The sequence below is a fragment of the Musa acuminata genome, chromosome BXJ1-9 (genome assembly GCF_036884655.1).
Source record: "Musa acuminata AAA Group cultivar baxijiao chromosome BXJ1-9, Cavendish_Baxijiao_AAA, whole genome shotgun sequence".
Lineage (NCBI taxonomy): Eukaryota > Viridiplantae > Streptophyta > Magnoliopsida > Zingiberales > Musaceae > Musa > Musa acuminata.
Window position 1 is genome coordinate 4,680,862 of NC_088335.1, and position 18,342 is coordinate 4,699,203.

Genomic DNA, 18,342 nt, shown 5'->3' on the forward strand with positions numbered 1-18,342 from the left:
TCTGTCATGTCCAATGCTATCAACTTGACGGAGGTAAGGTAACCCCCTCATAATCTGCGATGAAAGCGCATCATAATCGATTACTACTACTTTGCATGTTGGCACACATCCCGTGATATTGCCCTTTTCTTGGATCATGCATTACACGTGCCTCTCCATCAATCGATCAACCTCGCTTATACACTATATAGCCAACCATACGTCGCCCATCCTCGAAAACTACCTCGCCTTCCTCTTCACTTCCACCGCCGAATCTTCCCCAAGTCTGTTCTTCCGTCCTCCAATCCGATGGCTTCTCTCCACCCTTTCAATGCCGGCCTTCTTCGATCCCCTCCCAATCCCTTCGCGTCCTCCCCGATGGCGGCGCCTACCCGCAGCCTCCCCTTCCCCTGCCGCCCCTATCCTCCTCCTCACCGTCGTCGTCACTTCTTCCTTTGCCGCGGCGGCACCGCCCCATCTATCGAAAGGTACGCGATTCATCATAAATCAGGAATCAAGAAGCTTCGAATCCAAGAAATACAAAGAAGTCGTTCTTGTTTGATCTGCAGGAGCGAGGAGAAGAAGAAGATGCGCGAGGCGTCGGGGGAGCGGGGGGCCGTCCGCGTCCGCGTCCGGCTCGACCACCAGGTCGAGTTCGGTGAGCACGTCGCCGTTCTCGGCTCGACCAAGGAGCTCGGGTCATGGAGGAAGCACGTGATGATGGAGTGGACGCCCGATGGATGGGTCCAGGATATCGAGCTTCGCGGTGGAGAATCTGTGGAGTTCAAGTTTGTGGTTTTGTTAAGAGGGAAAAAGGATGTGGTGTGGGAGGGCGGGGGTAACCGGGTCTTGACGCTGCCTGAGAAAGGGGCTTTTGATATGGTTTGCCACTGGAACAGGACGGACGAGGGCTTGGAGCTGCTAGGGACTTCTCTCGGTGAAGAGGATGAGGAGTTGCAGAGTGCGGACGTTGAAGATGTGTCTTTGGTCGAAGACCGTAGTTTTGAATCGGAAGCAGGGGCGAGTCCTTTTGTCGAGCAGTGGCAAGGCAGGGCAGCATCATTCATGCGGTCCAATGACCATGCGAGTAGAGAGACAGAGAGGAAATGGAACACGGATGGTCTCGATGGTGCCGCTTTGAAGTTGGTGGAAGGCGATCGATCTGCCAGGAACTGGTGGCGCAAGGTAAGTCTGCATATATTTTTTCTAACCTAAAGTGATACTCAGTTGACATGGAAACATTGTTTTTACCCTTTTATAATGCTTAGTGCGAGTTCACATAGAGGGTTCTGCAAGATATGCTGGTCCACTTGCATGCTTAGAGAGATATACAAGAATAGTATAGTATTAACCTTCCTCTTGCTTCTTGATTTGTTATTTAAAAAAAAATACATGCAAAAAGAAGGATGAATATTGTTTCCAAAAAAGAGGATTACATGAAATATCATAATAAGTAGGCAATGAATTTTTATGATTAAATAATTTAGGTGAATTCAAAAGGCTCTATGATTTCTGTTACTAGCTGCATATTGCAATGTAATATTGAAGGGACAGATTAGTGTTTTACCTAGTTCTCTTCAAAGCATGGAAACCATAAGATGGCAGTTAGGCATATGCTTAAGGAGCTGCATTAACAAGGTGATTCTCTTGTCTTTGTTCTTATTTTGCATTCGCATACTTAAGGATTTCACCTATTATAAACCCTGAAATTGTGCTTTGATTAAAATAACTTAAAAAATCAAATATGGATAAGCAGGCTTAAGCTGTTATAATGGTATTGATGCATGCACATCAAAATTTCCTTGATTTAATGGGTTTTTGATCTATTTTAATGAGTAAATCTTCATTCAATGAGGTCATTTATCTGCCAGGATTGGTGGTGCAAGGTACAATTGCATATTGTTGTGTTGACCTTTCAGATGACATTATTGCCATGACTAATCTTCAGTAAACTCTGTGGAATAGTTGTTTCAGTCTTACATGATGCTTAACGTGAGACCACATAGATGGTTGTGGAGTCCAAGCAATGATTGGCACCCGTGTATGGTTGGAAGCATCAAGTAAAATAGCATACTAACATCCTTCTTGCCGCTTGAACCACCAGTTGAAAATAAAATTATGAATGCTAAAAGGCTCAAGATCTTGTTTGTAAAAAAAAGACTGAATCAAATTCCATAGTTTTATTAGGTATTGGAGTTTCATGATTGGATAACTGAGGTGAATCTAAACATTAGTATCATGAAGCAGTTGCCTAATACAAGAGCATAGTTCAGCAATTTATCTAGTTCTCTACAAAGCAAGTAACCCACACAATGGAAATCACACATAAGCTTAAGGAGACGCACAAACAGGCTGGCTCTCTTTATTCATTGTTCTATTTCATCATTTGAACCTGGAAATATTAGGGTGGTGGTCCCAACCGATGGAGGGGTCTAGAAAGGGTCAACGTCTGTAGCCTTATTCCTACGAGTATAAAAGCTATTTCTGCTACTCATAAAGGAGGAACCTTACCATAACGATATAGTAATATTGCTGGGATTAAAAACTAGCTCATGATCACAAACTCATTTTACTCAGCATAAAGAATTTGAACAAACAATCACAAGCAATAGTTACTTGTTTTGATACATTGACATCTGAAATATCCTTCTTTCAGTGAGTTTTTTTGCTATTGCAACTAAGTTTACCTTGATCTTGCATAATTGCTTCCTGTAATGAATAATAGTAGCACGGGTAGGTATTTTGTCATATAGCATGTGTATGTGCTTCTTAGTTTGATATTGGCACTACATGAGGTAATTGGTGGATCCTATCATGGCCATAAAACGCACACCAGTTTTGGGAAATTTTCACCCACCCGTGTAAGTTTACTGTTAGGAGCATGTTTAATCCCTTCAGGAGGACAACAAAAGGGGCAACCTGACTCTGCCGCCTACCTTTAGGATGCTAACACTAGTCACATTAACAACTGCTTGACTGGAAGGACAAAAGCTGGCTACCTAACGTCAAAGTGGTCTCCTTTCACCCACAAGACTTACAGAAGGACAGAAGCTGCCTACTCAATGTCAAAGCAGTATTTTTCAGCGAAAAGACTTACTGCTCACTGTTTGTTGTGGCTATTTATGATCTAGAGCTAAATATGATCTTCATTCATTTATAAGATCCTGATAATGTTCATCATATTCCACTGTTCATTGCAGGATGATTAGCATAGAACAAGGCATCATTATACACTGTTGAATACAACAATACTGTGGAAATAAACTTAAAAAGGAATTTGCAAAAAAATGATTGAATTGCCAATTGGTTCTGATCCCATTGAGTAGGCCTCCTATCAAGACCTGAGACCAGGGCTCGTAAAACACTATAAGCTGGCTCATGTAATAAAAACCAGAATGACAATTTTAACTGCAGATCAACCTATTTTTGTCCAATATATTACTAAAAGAATCTTTATCTCAGGTTTGATTTATTTTTAGGGCTTAAGAGTTAAAGGCTACGTCTCCTCTACTCCTGTTATGCTACCTTACATGGCTTATTCGTGTAACAGCTTCTGCTAGAAAAGAGAAGGGTGGCTGGAGAACACGGGAAGTGGATAGTCACAAAGGAGCATCAGAAGTTACATTCTTTATAACTTTTGAAATAAATTTACTACTAGTTTGACAGATCTGTTGGTAAATATTGGCTATAAGTCAAGTGTCAATTGCCCAAAGGACACAATCTGGAGAAAACGAGCAGCTTGCTACTGATGATATGTGCTTGCTAAAACAATTGCTACAGCTGATAAAGCTAGTGTTGACTTTCATTTTGATTGGCTGTTGGTTCTGAGCTATCCACTAGTCATGGTTGCTGAAGTTGACACTTGGCAATTCCATGTTTGGCAAGTGTTAGTTCCAGACCTCTAGAAACATTTGCCGAAGAGACCAAGAATTTTCTGGTATTTTTTATCTTCTGAACAGCAACAAGTAAAAATTAACAGGATTCCAACACTGACCTTAGAGAAGATTGTATGATGGAGACAAAGCTTGTATCATCTATTAGGCAAACGCTTTCCATTAGGTATACCAACATTTCAAATCTCAGTCTGATACTGGTGCCGGTCTTTAGGCAAACCATTATGATATTGGTGCAGTTGGTGCACTATATGTTCGTACCCCTGTGTTGATCGGTACAGATTTCGTCAACGGAGGAAGGAGACTGGAAAAAGAGACAAAGAGAGATAAGGGGGAGGAAGAGGATGAAATGAAGGTGGCAGAGGAGGAGAAGCTGGAAAAGAGGAGCTGATGGTGCTGACGGTGGTGATGGAGGTGGAGGAGATGGAGAAGAAGATGAGATGAGAGAGAAGAAGGATATAATACAATTATATCATCTGTTGGTATATTATAGAAAACTAAAAGCTTGATAATAGTAGGTGGTAGACTTAACACTTGATACAATTTGGTAACAGTCAATTTACTGTTCTGTAATCCTTGTATGGTGAGACTAATCACATCTAATTACTCCGAGTTGATGGAGATGGATGTGAAACCACAATGACTAAATAAGCTTTAGCTGAACCAGTCTCCTGAATAGATTCTGATGTTATTATGACCTTTATTTTAGTTCATCTGGTTTATGTACATGCCAAAAGGGTGTGGGAATTTGCTTTAATTAAGTGCAGCCTACAGGACTGCATGTAGGGAAATAAAAAGAATTTGAAAGCTCAGTCTTGCATTAATTCCTTGTATTATTTTGCCTGCGATAATAAATTATCTATAACATTATGTGGAAGAGTGATGCATTTTCTTGTGAATTTAATGGGGTATCTGTATGGATATGGTTGTAGAAAGTATAGAACAAATATCTAGGAACAGCAAATTTCTGCTTGTTGGAAAATAGTTGAGAAAGCTGTAATATGCTTGGTGAATTTATCTGCATGAAGAGGGTCTAATGCTATTTTGGTGCTGTTAAATTGCAGTTCAAATACATGTTCTGATATTCTACTTCTCTTTTGACCTTTGCTCAACAACATAATGAGGATTCAAGTTGCATTTTCCATGACTATCGTATCTAATTACTATCAATTTTTCTTTATGCAGTTAGAGGTTGTACGAGAACTTTTGACTGGCAACATTGGAGGAAATTGCCTGGAAGCCCTAATATATTCTGCTATCTACCTGAAGGTTTTTTGAAATCTTTTCTGGTCTACAATGACAATGTTCAGTTGTCGTTTGTTGATTTTAAAGCAACTATTACCAAGTAGCATGATTGATGAGTATATATGCTTGATTTTCTTTTCGAGAATATAACTTTTGCAGTTGATTTTTGGAAGATAACCAACCTATTTGTGTTTTAGTGGATCAATACTGGTCAAATTCCCTGCTTTGAAGATGGTGGTCATCACCGGCCCAACAGACATGCTGAGATCTCCAGGCTTATCTTTCGTGAACTTGAAAGGATACACTACATGAAGGACACTTCACCTCAGGTTTTTTATAATATATTTATCATTTTCCATATAAAATTACAACTGTATTTTTTTTGCTTTTACTGCTTGTATGCCTTCCTCTAGAAGCATTACTATATATATGTATCATCAAATGTTAAATCTTCAGATGGTATTTCATCAACTGGTGCCTTTACTAGTCTCAAATGCACCTTATTTTTTTCTTTTCTTTCATCTCTTTTCTCTAAGTCATCTGAATATGTAATCGTATAGTTTGTTGACAGATTTGCTTTAGTTCAGGTTTTATAGGATTGGCTAATACCTATCAGATATGACCAATTCAAATCAAAATCATCTAGGCTGATATCAATTGGAAGTTGGTTGATCTCTATCTGGGATTGGATGATGTGGTTAATTCCCATTAGTTTCAGTTAATCCAAAGCTGGATTAATTGAAATTGCTTGGTTGTAGATGGTATCAGTTTATATAGGTTAACTGACTCCACTCAGTAAATTATGAGTGATTTTTTGGTTGGTTGGGATTGAAATTGGTAGGAGAGAGGACAGAGGTGGAGATGATGAGAAAGAAGAGAGCCACTTCTCTCGTGAAGCTTGATGCTTGATGATTGACAGTGTAGATGCTCATGACTCATGGTGAGTAGAGAATGAACATGGGGTTTGAGAAATATATATGTTCTGAAAGCAATTTCATCTTTCAATTTAGTTCTTACAAAATCTCCAAATGTGTATATGTCCCTGATTGTCAGAATTGAACATATGCCCTTTCCAATTGTGTGTGTGTGTGTATAATATTTATGTTCTACAAAGCAATGTCCTTTTCAATTTAGTTCTCACAAAATCTCCAAATATGTATGTCTCCTTGATTGTTAGAATTGAACATATTGCCCTTTCCAAGGATATAAAATCAGCCAACGAAAATAAAAATATGAATTTTGAGGTACAAAAATAGGAAAATTACATTCAATAAATATTAGATCATTATGTGTGTGTGGATACATATATAAATATGTATATGTGTATATATGTATATGTATATGTGTATATATATATATATATATACACACACATATACATATATATATATACACATATACATATACATATATACACATATACATATTTATATATGTATCCACACACACATAATGATCTAATATTTATCGAATGTAATTTTCCTATTTTTGTACCTGAAATATCATAATTTTATTTTCTTTGGCTGATTCAATCCATGTATGTGATTCAATTGATTCATATCATGATTCTCATGATAAATTCTAAATTCAATTCCAATCTTGTGAAGGATACCTTTTCGATTGTGACATGATATACCAATTGTATGTCTTATGTATGCAAGCGTTCATACAATGGTAATGTTGCTTCTTTGCTACCAGGGAGACTGTTTAAGTCACGAAAATAGTCTCTATAAATATTTAAAGGTATGAATGCATACACTGATCCTCCTTAGACCTTGTATTAATGGGAATCTCATGCACTGGGTACCATGGTTTGCAATACTGTACTGTATCGCTCGATATGGGTGGTACGTACCGGTTCGATAGAGGACTGGTATGGGCGGTACATCGGTACACCTTAGTATACTATGTGTCGGTATGTTCGGTATGTATTGTACCGATAGCTGATCGGTACACCGGTATGGTACGATATTCAGAACCTTCCTGGATACGCCTATGCTTGACAATTTTTAGTGTTTGCTCATATCATTAAATTATAAGTTGTTGGCAAGGATGTATGTCTCAGGGTACACCTTCTAACAACAGGCAACAGAATGGCCTAATCACCATGAGGCTTTGATTGGTTCAGAATTGCTCATGATCATGAGATTGCTTCTTTTATGTGCTTGAGATGTACATAATTGCGCCTTACCTGTTTTTTCTGCTGTAACTATCTAGATTCTTAGCTTAACCTCTGATGATTGTCACTTACTATCTTTTTACATTGTATACTCTCTTTTTACATTGTATATATTTACAGGATGTACTGGTGATCCGGAAGATACATCCATGTTTGCCTTCATTTAAGTCAGAGTTTACTGCTTCTGTCCCTCTAACACGCATACGCGATATTGCTCATCGGGGGGACATTCCTCACGATCTGAAGGTTGTTTCTTGTCATAGCATAGTTGATAACCTGATATAATCCTCATTGACATCATGCACTGAAATCTTCTTTTTAATTAACAGCAAGAAATCAAACATACAATTCAAAACAAGCTTCACCGGAATGCTGGTCCAGAAGATTTAATTGCCACAGAAGCCATGCTTGCTAGGATCACCAAGACTCCAGGGGAGTATAGTGATGCATTTGTAGAACAATTTAAGATATTTTACAATGAGCTCAAAGATTTCTTCAATGCTGGAAGGTTAGTGGTGTTATAATCTAACTCATATTTATGTTTTATACTTATCAATTATAAGTTATTCTGGCGAGGCACTGTTATTATAAGCAGTGTCTGCAATACCGAATTGTACCGCCCGGTACGGGCGGTACGTACCGGTCCGAGAGGTTATCGGTACGCGGACCGCCCGTTACCGGGCGGAACGAATAATAATAATAAAATAAAAATAATATATATATATATATATATATATATATATATATATATATATATATATATATATATATATATATATATATATATAATTTAAATAATCGAGGCGACGTCGCGTCGCCTCGGCGATGTCACCGAGGCGACGCAGCGCCTTTTGCGGCGACGTCGCCTTTTTCGGCGACGTCGTCGAGGCGACGCAACGTCTTTTTCGGCGACGTCACCAAGGCGACACGACGACGCCTTTTTCGGCGACGTCGCCGAGGTATATATATATATATATATATAATTATATATATACATATATTATTTAAATAAACGTCGCCTCGGCGACATCGCCCCGTGTGGGGAAGGAAAAGGCGACGTCGCCGAGGCGATGCGACGTCAGCCAATAAATAAATAATAAATAAATAATATATATATATATATATCGAACGGTATACCGAGCGGTATACCGTTTCGTACCGTACCGAGCGATCGTCGAAACTCCGGTATGGTACGAAATTTCAGACCTTGATTATAAGTATCCAATTAAGCTCTTATCATTCGGAGCATTATCATCATCAAACAACAAGCATCATCATGAAAGTTGTTCTTCAGTATGCCTTGTAAGTTAATCAGTTACTAGTGTGTCAAAATTGCAACTCAAAATTGATACAAACTTTAGGGATAGGAGAACTCGTCATGAACTTCCCACATTGTCCTAATGTTAGCCAATTACTCAGTCCATGTAGATAATCCCTTTCTTCTCATCGTTCATGTTTTTCCATCTATCAAATGCAAGACTGATAAAATGTTGTATTTGTATAGCACCTAAAGGTTTTAATCAGAAAGATATCATTTGTAGTCATCGTGAAAGAAACACACACTGCTTTTCTATATTGATTATGGATCTAATTAGACTTAGAAAACAAGGTAAAAGATATATAAAGTCCATATCTTAGGTTTATCCCTCTCTAACTGATGTTCTTGCAGTCTCACTGAGCAGCTGGAGTCGATAAAAGAATCTTTAGACGAACATAGCTTGCAAGCTCTTGCTTTGTTTTTGGATAGCAAAAAGGTAATTTGCATTTTCTGTAAATAAATATCATGTCTTTATGCATTTAATGGTATGCTATTTATATTTTCCATTATGCATTTGATCATATGTTCTTAATATTTTATATTCCTTTATAAACATGTAATTTGTTAAATGGAACTTATTAATCACCAAAGTTTTAAAAATTATTGAGCATTTCTTTTATTTCTATTAATTTGCGGATACTTATAATCACCGTTTCATGAAAATCCAAGATTTGCCATCAACATAGGATAAGTTAAAAGGCATAGTTAAAGTAGACAAGTCTTCATCAACTTCTGTTTGACTCTCATGATGGATTAACATTTTTTCTATGGTTCTATATTCCTAGCTAAGGTAAATTTTGGTAACATAAGAAATGCCTTAAAACCTAAAACGCTACTTGGCAGTTTGCATTATAAGAAGATCTACCTTTATTTTTTCATAGTTTAAGCTTATGCAAATGAACCAAATAGCAAAGCCTCAAAATTCACCTTGATGCCAGAAAGGCCTAAAATTTATGTGATGACTTCTCTTTTAGTGCATTTAAAAATAAGCCACCCACAAAAGATGAATATTATTTTCTTTAGTAGACTTTTAAGAAGGAAATATCTAAAATCTTCTATGGTAAAAGTAAAGTTCAAATATTCTTGCTGGACACTTGAAATTTTCAAAGGTGTACTTGTTAGGTAGATATTCATTAGAGAATTGTTTGTGTGCTTATAAAGTTCTGGTGAATGTTTAGTTTATTGGGTGTACCATGTTTATCCTTTTTTAAGGTTTATAGAATCTGATTCGGTTTTTATCTCAGTAATAGAACCTTCACCATTGATGACTTGCTTAATAGCTAGACGTTGGAAGTAATTTATAAAGTTTACCATGCTTTCATTTGTAGTCAGATTTCTGTGTCATTACAATAAACTTATCTAAAATGTTGCAGAGCTTAGAAAAGTTGCAGGAAGAAAAGAACTTCATTGAAAATGGTGGGGTTGAATTGCTGATGGAAACTTTGACATCTTTATCGGGTATAAGGTCACTCATTGTGAAAGGTCTTGAAAGTGGTATTAGAAATGATGCTCCTGATGCTGCCATTGCAATGCGCCAAAAAGTATGTGCCACGTTCATATGTTATTTTCCATTTGTCTTTTTTGCTTATACCCAATCTCTATGCGTCTTTGCATTCATGTGCAAGTGACTCTCTACATGCAGATGTGCTTGTTACATACACATGATATACACTCTTTTAAGTCTTTTATATGAAAATATTGTTTACTGTTTTGTAGTGGCGTATCTGTGAGATTGGCCTTGAGGATTACTCTTTTGTTCTCCTTAGCAGGTATTTACTTTACTATAATCTCTTTTGAAATTTCTAATCAAACTTAATTTTGTAATAAGAGCTTTTAGTTTTTATTACATATCTAATGCAGATTATTTTTCAATAATTAGACAAAGTAACTAGCAGGTGATTCTTAACATAATATTTTATGTTGTTTTACACGTAGAACTCTGACAGAACAATATGCATTTATTTAAGTACTGTTCTGAAGTCCAAGAATAATGATGCCAAGCAAATGTGAGCTTGGGCAGCATGGTATATACTTGCCAATGTTGCCCATGCAATACCCCCTCTCATGTTCTCGTGTTATGCCAAGCTTGTTCATGTGCCAGTTTTTGTGCCAAGTATATTTATTGACTTCATAATTCGGTAATGGAGAGGGATGAGCCTTGGTATGACATTAAGCTTGCTCTTTTACAGCCTGGGTAACCAGGGCTTGAGTTAAGGAAGCAACCTCTCTGCCAGTGTAGTGTGGGTAAGGTTGTATACATTGACCCTCTTTAACACAGACCCTCCTTAGACCTCACACTGGTGGGAGTCTACTGTATTGTGTTTGTCCTTTTTTGTAATGTGACATTCGGCATCTTTGATGTAGTTTTCTTCTCATTCATTTTTTAGAACCTAAACTCTTGCAAGCTTTATTTTTGTAACATTATTGAAATATTATTGACACAAATTTACTTATGAATACTCCTGTTTAATGAAATGAATGATCTTGATCTATAGTTTACTTAGTACATCACTTCGTCTTCCTTGTCTTCTCTCCATGTACCATTATTTTGGTATCATTTGCATTGTTCATCAGAATTACTTTTGTGAATTATGTTGTTTCTCTTTACTGTAGTCCTTAAATTGCCATGTTTCTTACGCATGTAAATAAAATATCAAATTCCAGTTTCTTAACTTGCATATACAACAGTTTTATAATAGGGTTACAACTTATAGTTAAGTCAAAGCCCTCCTTCAAACCTGCATCTGTGATTATCTTTTTGGTCATGTAATTGAAAGAGTATATTTATGGAAGTTTTAGAATCTAATCGAATTAATACTTAAATGTTATGAAAAAATCTTTTGAAAACTTTTGGGAGTTCAATCAGACAGATAGCACAATTATACATGTGAGAACATAATGAATATTAACATTGCTGTTTATTTGTGACCAAAGTGCTACCCGTGGAATTTGAAGGAGCTTTTCTATAGTGTCATTTTTATATTCTTTCTGTAAATACATAGCGTGAAGAAGTTTTGGCATTCTTTTAAGACTCTGGACTTATCAAGGCAGTTTGTTTCGGAAATATCTCTTACTGCTGGAAAATTATTAGTACAACTGTAAATTTTTAGGTTAACTTTTACTCATATATTGTCATTGAGAACTGGTAATGTAAGTCTCTATTGTGGCTTGACTATTCTTAATTTCCACTTCATAGATTTGTTAATGCTCTTGAAGAAATGGGAGGATCGTCGTGGCTTGCACAAAAGATTGGATCAAAAAACATAAGTCCTTGGACTCATCCACTTGTTGCCCTAAACATTGGCTTACGCCAGGTTTGGCTTTCAGGTTGGAAGTTAGAGGAATGCAATGCTATACAGAATGAGCTTCTCTCATGGCTAGATAAAGGCATATCTGATAGAGAAGGTATTTCTCATCTTGTTCTAGGTTTTATTGCATTACATTTAGTTCTAAGTCTTATTTTCTGATGGTATTTACTTGAACATGTTACTTTTTCCTGCTTATTTGTTTTGGTTAGGCAGTGAGGAAGGAAAGTATATTTGGTCGCTAAGGCTCAAGGCTACTTTAGATAGAGCAAGGCGGTTAACGGAAGAATACTCTGAAGTACTTCTTCAGATTTTCCCTGACAAAGTCCAGGTTGATGTTTGTGTTCAATTCTAATTTCTATTTCACAATCATCACTTTCTAATCTTTGCTGCTGGGTTATGATCAATTGTATAACTGTTTCTCTCTAAAGTCTTTTCATATTAGAAGCCAAATTGCTTATATATCATGTCATATTGTATAATGTATGGAAAACATCTTTCTTTCCCAGTTCACCAGTACTAATTAATGGGTATTAAAAAGTTATCATACACTAGTAATTCTAAACATGTTGTTGCTGATTGTCTTTTATCCCTTTCATCGAGACTTGATTTGAGCCACTAATGCTGCATCTTGTGTCACTAATTTGGAAAAGAATAATATGCTTTTCTTTGACTTGTTTCACCCTATGGTTTAGAAAGTGACACCTTTTTTTCTGTTTATACCCTCCTGTATAGAATGCCCCTGTTTTCTAATTGTCATGTTTGCTTATTCTTTAGATGTTTTATATTCTATACGTATTGTGATTTGCATGAGTAATTACTTATGCTCTTCTGGTGAAGTGTGAGATTTTTTATATGCCTTCCAGGTTAATTTCCTTCTGAATGAAGAAGCTGTCCTTTTCTAAATTGATGTTTAATTTCTTTCATAGATCTACAATTTATTATCTCACAGAAGCTTGGTGATGTGTTTCCCCATATAGTGTTTGACAGTGACAAATCATTCTTTTTTGTTTGGACTTTTCTTTTGCCATCTTTATGTTGGTTTTACTGACCTTCTCAAGGTTAGTATTCTGAAAAACTAAGCTATCAAATGAATCTTTTGACCTAGTTTATCTTTACATTGCAGAGGCTAGGCCAAGCCCTTGGAATCCCAGAGAACAGTGTAAGGACATACACTGAAGCGGAAATTCGTGCAGGGTATAGCTTTCTTCTCCTTAATTTTTGAATGTTCCTTTAATCCAGCAATTTTTCTAGGCTTTATTCTTTTTTTTGTTATTAGAGAATTAACATCTGATTTTGTAAATTTAATTACATTGTGTGCAAATTGTTTTTTTGCCAGTGTAATTTTTCAGGTTTCTAAGCTATGCACTCTTCTACTAAGAGCTGTACGGGCTGCATTGGGATCATCAGGCTGGGACGTTCTTGTACCTGGAGTGGCTTATGGAACCCTTCTACAGGTACTCAACAATAATAATACTTAATAGTTTTACTAGTTTGAGTGTGATAACATTTATATCAAAATTGAACTCCTACCTAGTTGATGACTATGCTTGAGGAAGGATGCAATCATCAAATTGGCAATGACATGTAAACAGAATGTTAAGAAGTAAACCATATGGCAGCTGTAATAACCATTATCATTCTGCAACTCTTATTATCCTTGATAATTCAAGTCATAGTAAGTATATTGAAATAACTACTTAACTTCAGGACATGATAAATTTCAGTTTTCCACTAAATTGTATAAAGATATTAAATTGATTTCTTTTACAATCACAATCCTCATGTTTTTATATGTATGTACGTACACATATGTATATGTATATATATAGACAGAGAGCGAGAGGCACATACTTGTATGTGCCCACCAAAGTCTCTGTTAGAAACAGAAGATAAAAATGAAAGGTTTTGAAGGTTATAGGATATACTTCGAGAAATCTGTGAGCCAGCAGTTGAATCACCATTTGGTGTTTATTTTATCCTAATGAATTTTAAATCAAACAAATCTGATTTTGTTATATGACCTTTTCAGCTTCGTGACTTCCTATAACTTATAATTTATAATTTTGTAAAAGAAGACCTGATTCTCATTCTATCGTTTTATCATATTCTTCAGGTTGAAAGCATTATTCCTGGTTCTTTGCCTTCATCTGTCAAAGGACCTGTCATTCTGGTTGTCAATAAGGCTGATGGGGATGAGGAGGTTGTTAAATTTTCTATTCTTGATATTGTATCAACTTTATTTTGTTGGTCCTAGTGCTACTTATGTTATTAAACATTTAATTTTGCTTTTCTTGAATGTGATTGCTGCAGGTCAAGGCTGCTGGAGATAATATTGTAGGAGTTGTACTTTTGCAGGAGTTACCTCACCTTTCTCATCTTGGTGTTAGAGCCCGACAGGTCAGTTTATGACTTTGCCTTTTGCAACTTTTTAATTCAAGCAAACTATTTGGCAATTTCAAATTGAGTTCGTATTTTCATTGGTGCCAATTCTTAGGAGAAAGTGACATTTGTGACATGTGAAGATGATGATAGAATTGCTAGCATCCGGAAGCTTGAAGGAAAATATGTTAGGTTATGTTCTTGACCTTTCAAATTTTCGATTTTGATCTTTATTTTTGAATTATTTTTGTTGATTTGTATATTTGTTCACTATGGTACAGTTTTCAATGCCTCTATCCCTTGGGAGCATGAATTAACTGTTACCTCAAAGATAGATTTCCCTACTTGCTAGCTTTTAGGTCTTACAGCTACTCCATTTATTCTTTTCATTTGCCTTTGCTAGGAATTTGACATCTGATTTGGAAGGTTCATGTAAGTCTATAGCTAGATGTGAAGTCCTATCAAATCCTCCATGTAGACATGGAGTTGAGGTGCTCTCTATAGTCTCACATCTATACTCTCTCTCTCTCTCTCTCTCTCTCTCTCTCTCTGTAGACTCCTCCTGCTCCACTCCTCTCCTTCTCCACTTCTCTTCCTCCTGATTTGCTCCTCCTTCCCATTCTTGTCCTCTCCCTTTTGGGTCCAACTGGTATGTTGGCGTATTGTGTGTCAGTATATGCCGGTGCATACAGGTTCCATACTGGTCCAGATAGGGACCTGTATGGGTCTGATATCCAGTTCTCAAACCCTCTTCTTGAGCATTAAATATCGAGGTTGGCTATATTTTTAAACAAGGATCAAAGTCTAGGATCATTTAGCCTAAGTTAAGAAAACCTATTATGTCATGTGTATACATTAATGGAGGTGAGGTAATGAATGCTTTCACATTACCGTTTAAGCCTAAAAGACCAAATTGGTCCAAATGTTATAGAGGATTCAGCACAAAGTCACTGTAGCACGAATTTGATGTCGCTTCTCGATATTAGAACTTGCTGTTTGTGTTATTTTTGTCATTTGAGCCAGAGGTGGCATGCCAGGGGAGAAGAATCTGAAAGGGATGGAGAATATGGATGCATAATTCTTTTGCTGCTTTGATGCCAATCGTGACTTTCTTTATTTCTCTGCTCCCATGCTACAGCAGTCATGCCAATTAACATTGTACAAAATCAGTAGTCTATTGGTTTCCACAATGCCAATAGTACTCGGTTCCATGTTCTTGACGATCAACTAAATGAGAAAACATCATGTAATCGGTACAGAGTAGTTTACCTATAAGAATAGGCAGTAAATAGGGTTGGGGTGAGCTTCAGTTGTGTGCACTCATGTTTATTTGTGTCTACATGGAAGCCCAAATTGCTGTCTGTTCTCAATAATATCTTGATAAAACCAGAAGGAATCTTCTCATGTCATGTTCCCTCTCATTGATCATGCTAGAGAGTACTTAAGAAATATTCTTCATAAGGATTTTGTGCCCAATAAAGAATTCTTTTTCTTAGAATTTCATTTATGCACATACATATTCATGTAAGAGAAGTATCTCTGATGGGAAGAAAAAAGAAGGCATCAAGAGACCCTCCCAGCCCTCTTGTCATGAGGGCATGTGCCAACATTTCTGATGCATGATACAATTATATGCAGTGTCCATTGGCACACCTTTGTGCTTTCTAGCCCACGTTAAATGTTGGCCTAGTCCCCTAGCCATTTCTCAGTACCTTGACCACCATGTTGATCCGTACTTATACCTTTTTGGCATGGTACATTGCAGCTCATGTTAACACGTGCTGATTGGTTTGATAATATTTATGCATGTATGACCTAGAAATTCCAACATATATGCACCCTTTTTTTTTTGGTTCTGTAACTTACATATTGATGTTTTCTATATTGAAATTAGGTTGGAGGCATCAGCTACTCATGTTGAAGTGTCTTTCTCATCTAAAGAAAATAAAGAGGCTTTGCCTGAAGAACTATCAAGTACTTCAACTTCATCGAAAGATGAACTCCCTAGCATGCGATGGTCAAGGGAGGTATCATCTCTATTTTTTTATTAAACAAGTGTTAGATACCAAAGGTTTCCCCTTCACCCTCATGACCCCTCTCTCTCTCTCTCTCTCTTAATGCTTTCCGTGTTATTTATTAATCTTTTGAATATACTGACAGGTAAAACAGAACCCTTCACATGGTACTGCTAGTGTGCTAGAGCTTTCACAGGCAGTTGCTGAAACATCTGGTGCAAAAGCTGCTGCTTGTGGTCTCCTTGCTTCTATGGCGACAATTTCTACAAAAGGTAATTATTGAATCAAAACTGTTTTATTGTATTGATCTTTTTTAGAATGAATCCTCATCTTGAAGAAAAATAGCCTGTCTGAACTACGTACCAACCCATATTATTTCTGTCATCTTCTTGTATATACAAGACTCCTCAGAACCTTCTTCTTTGCGTCAATTAGTGGAGATATCATCCATAGTTAGGATGACATACTATAATCTTGCATTAACAACTTCTCCTCTTGTTTGATTTGGGCCATTTGATGTCAGTTAACAGTGACCAAGGAGTTCCTGCTTCATTTGGGGTCCCTTCAGGGGCAGTGATTCCTTTCGGGTCTTTGGAATTGGCAGTTGAAATAAGTGGTTCGATCAAATCCTTCCTATCCCTAGTAGAACGATTAGAGACAGCCAAACTTGAAAATGGTGAACTTGATAGATTATGCTCTGAGCTCCAGACGCTGGTTTCAGCCCAACGTCCATCCAAAGAAACTGTGGAAGCTATCGGAAAAATTCTTCCCATCAATACCCGTCTTATCGTAAGGTCTAGTGCCAATGTTGAGGACTTAGCTGGGATGTCAGCTGCTGGTTTGTATGAATCTGTTCCAAATGTCAGCCTCTCAAACCCAGGTGCCTTCGGAGCAGCTGTTGGCCGAGTGTGGGCTTCCCTCTACACAAGAAGAGCCATTTTAAGTCGTCGAACAGCTGGTATCCCCCAAAAGGATGCAATGATGGCTGTTTTGGTGCAGGAGATGTTGTTCCCAGATCTCTCTTTTGTGCTTCACACAGTTAGCCCTATTGATCGTGATGCCAAGGTGGTTGAAGCAGAGATTGCTCCTGGTCTTGGGGAAACGCTTGCCTCAGGAACTCGTGGCACACCATGGAGGCTTTCATCTGGAAAGTTTGACGGAAAAGTAACTACCCTGGCTTTTGCAAACTTCAGTGAGGAGCTATTGGTGCTTAATTCTGGCCCTGCAAATGGAGAATTTATTCGCCTAACCGTGGACTACAGTAAGAAGCCATTGACAATCGACCCTATCTACAGGAGGCAGATTGGTCAACGTCTGTGCACGATAGGCTTCTTTCTCGAACAGAAGTTTGGGTGTCCGCAGGATGTTGAAGGGTGTGTGGTCGGGAAAGACATTTTCATAGTTCAGACAAGGCCCCAGCCATGACCAATCGAGATCAACCTTGTTTCATCGGAGAGGTGAGGCTGCAATTCGATGTGCATTCTGGAGCATGGAAAAAATTTGCAGTAGGCGAGGACACACAAACGAAAGGCTTCATCCATCATTAGTATCAGTTAAAGGTATTGTGAATGGGCTCGTATGCTACTAAGTTGCTGCATTTCTGGACTTCTCGTAGATGCTCACGCTGGTACATGGTGTAAACTTCACTGGATTTTTTGGACATCTTCCCAGTGAAAATAGCTACAGATGAATAATCCGATGCATGGTTGGGTTCTATCGTTAATAACTTGGATGTCAGTCTGCTTTGCTACTCTGATTTTGAATTAATGGCAACTTTGCTGTTCCTATTTAGTATAAAAGATATTTTTTTGGTACTCTTTATCTATTGGCTTTCTTGCAATATAAAGAATCTTTCAATTGCAACTTTGTCGCTTGGTTGGTAGTTAATGTTCAATCATGGATTGCTGAATGTTGAATTTTAGCACCTAAAGTGAGGATTTTTTTTTTTTTTAATGGTAGGAGTTGAATATGTCTTCTTAAATATTTATTACCTTTCGGTATAGTTTGGCTTAGAACTATATGCATC

General features: G+C 37.3%; 1 protein-coding gene across 1 annotated transcript; it reads left to right on the top strand.

Annotated features, from left to right (window-relative positions):
• Positions 1–11: 11 nt before the first annotated feature.
• LOC135592636 (phosphoglucan, water dikinase, chloroplastic-like) lies at positions 12–17,771 on the top strand. The gene is made up of 19 exons (XM_065082209.1): positions 12–467; positions 549–1,164; positions 5,058–5,141; positions 5,315–5,446; positions 7,417–7,542; positions 7,626–7,804; positions 8,966–9,050; positions 9,988–10,155; positions 10,331–10,383; positions 11,811–12,019; positions 12,132–12,250; positions 13,046–13,116; positions 13,259–13,376; positions 14,036–14,122; positions 14,233–14,319; positions 14,417–14,493; positions 16,196–16,328; positions 16,462–16,588; positions 16,840–17,771. The coding sequence occupies exons 1-19, from the start codon at positions 289–291 to the stop codon at positions 17,739–17,741; spliced, it is 3,552 nt and encodes a 1,183-aa protein (XP_064938281.1). The 5' UTR covers positions 12–288; the 3' UTR covers positions 17,742–17,771.
• The last annotated feature ends 571 nt before the right edge of the window (positions 17,772–18,342 follow it).

Coding starts and splice junctions, on each gene's coding strand:
- LOC135592636 (XM_065082209.1), top strand. CDS start 289: ATGGCTTCTCTCCACCCTTTCAATGCCGGCCTTCTTCGATCCCCTCCC. Junction 468..548: donor ACCGCCCCATCTATCGAAAG/GTACGCGATTCA, acceptor TTTGATCTGCAG/GAGCGAGGAGAAGAAGAAGA. Junction 12,020..12,131: donor AGGCATATCTGATAGAGAAG/GTATTTCTCATC, acceptor TGTTTTGGTTAG/GCAGTGAGGAAGGAAAGTAT.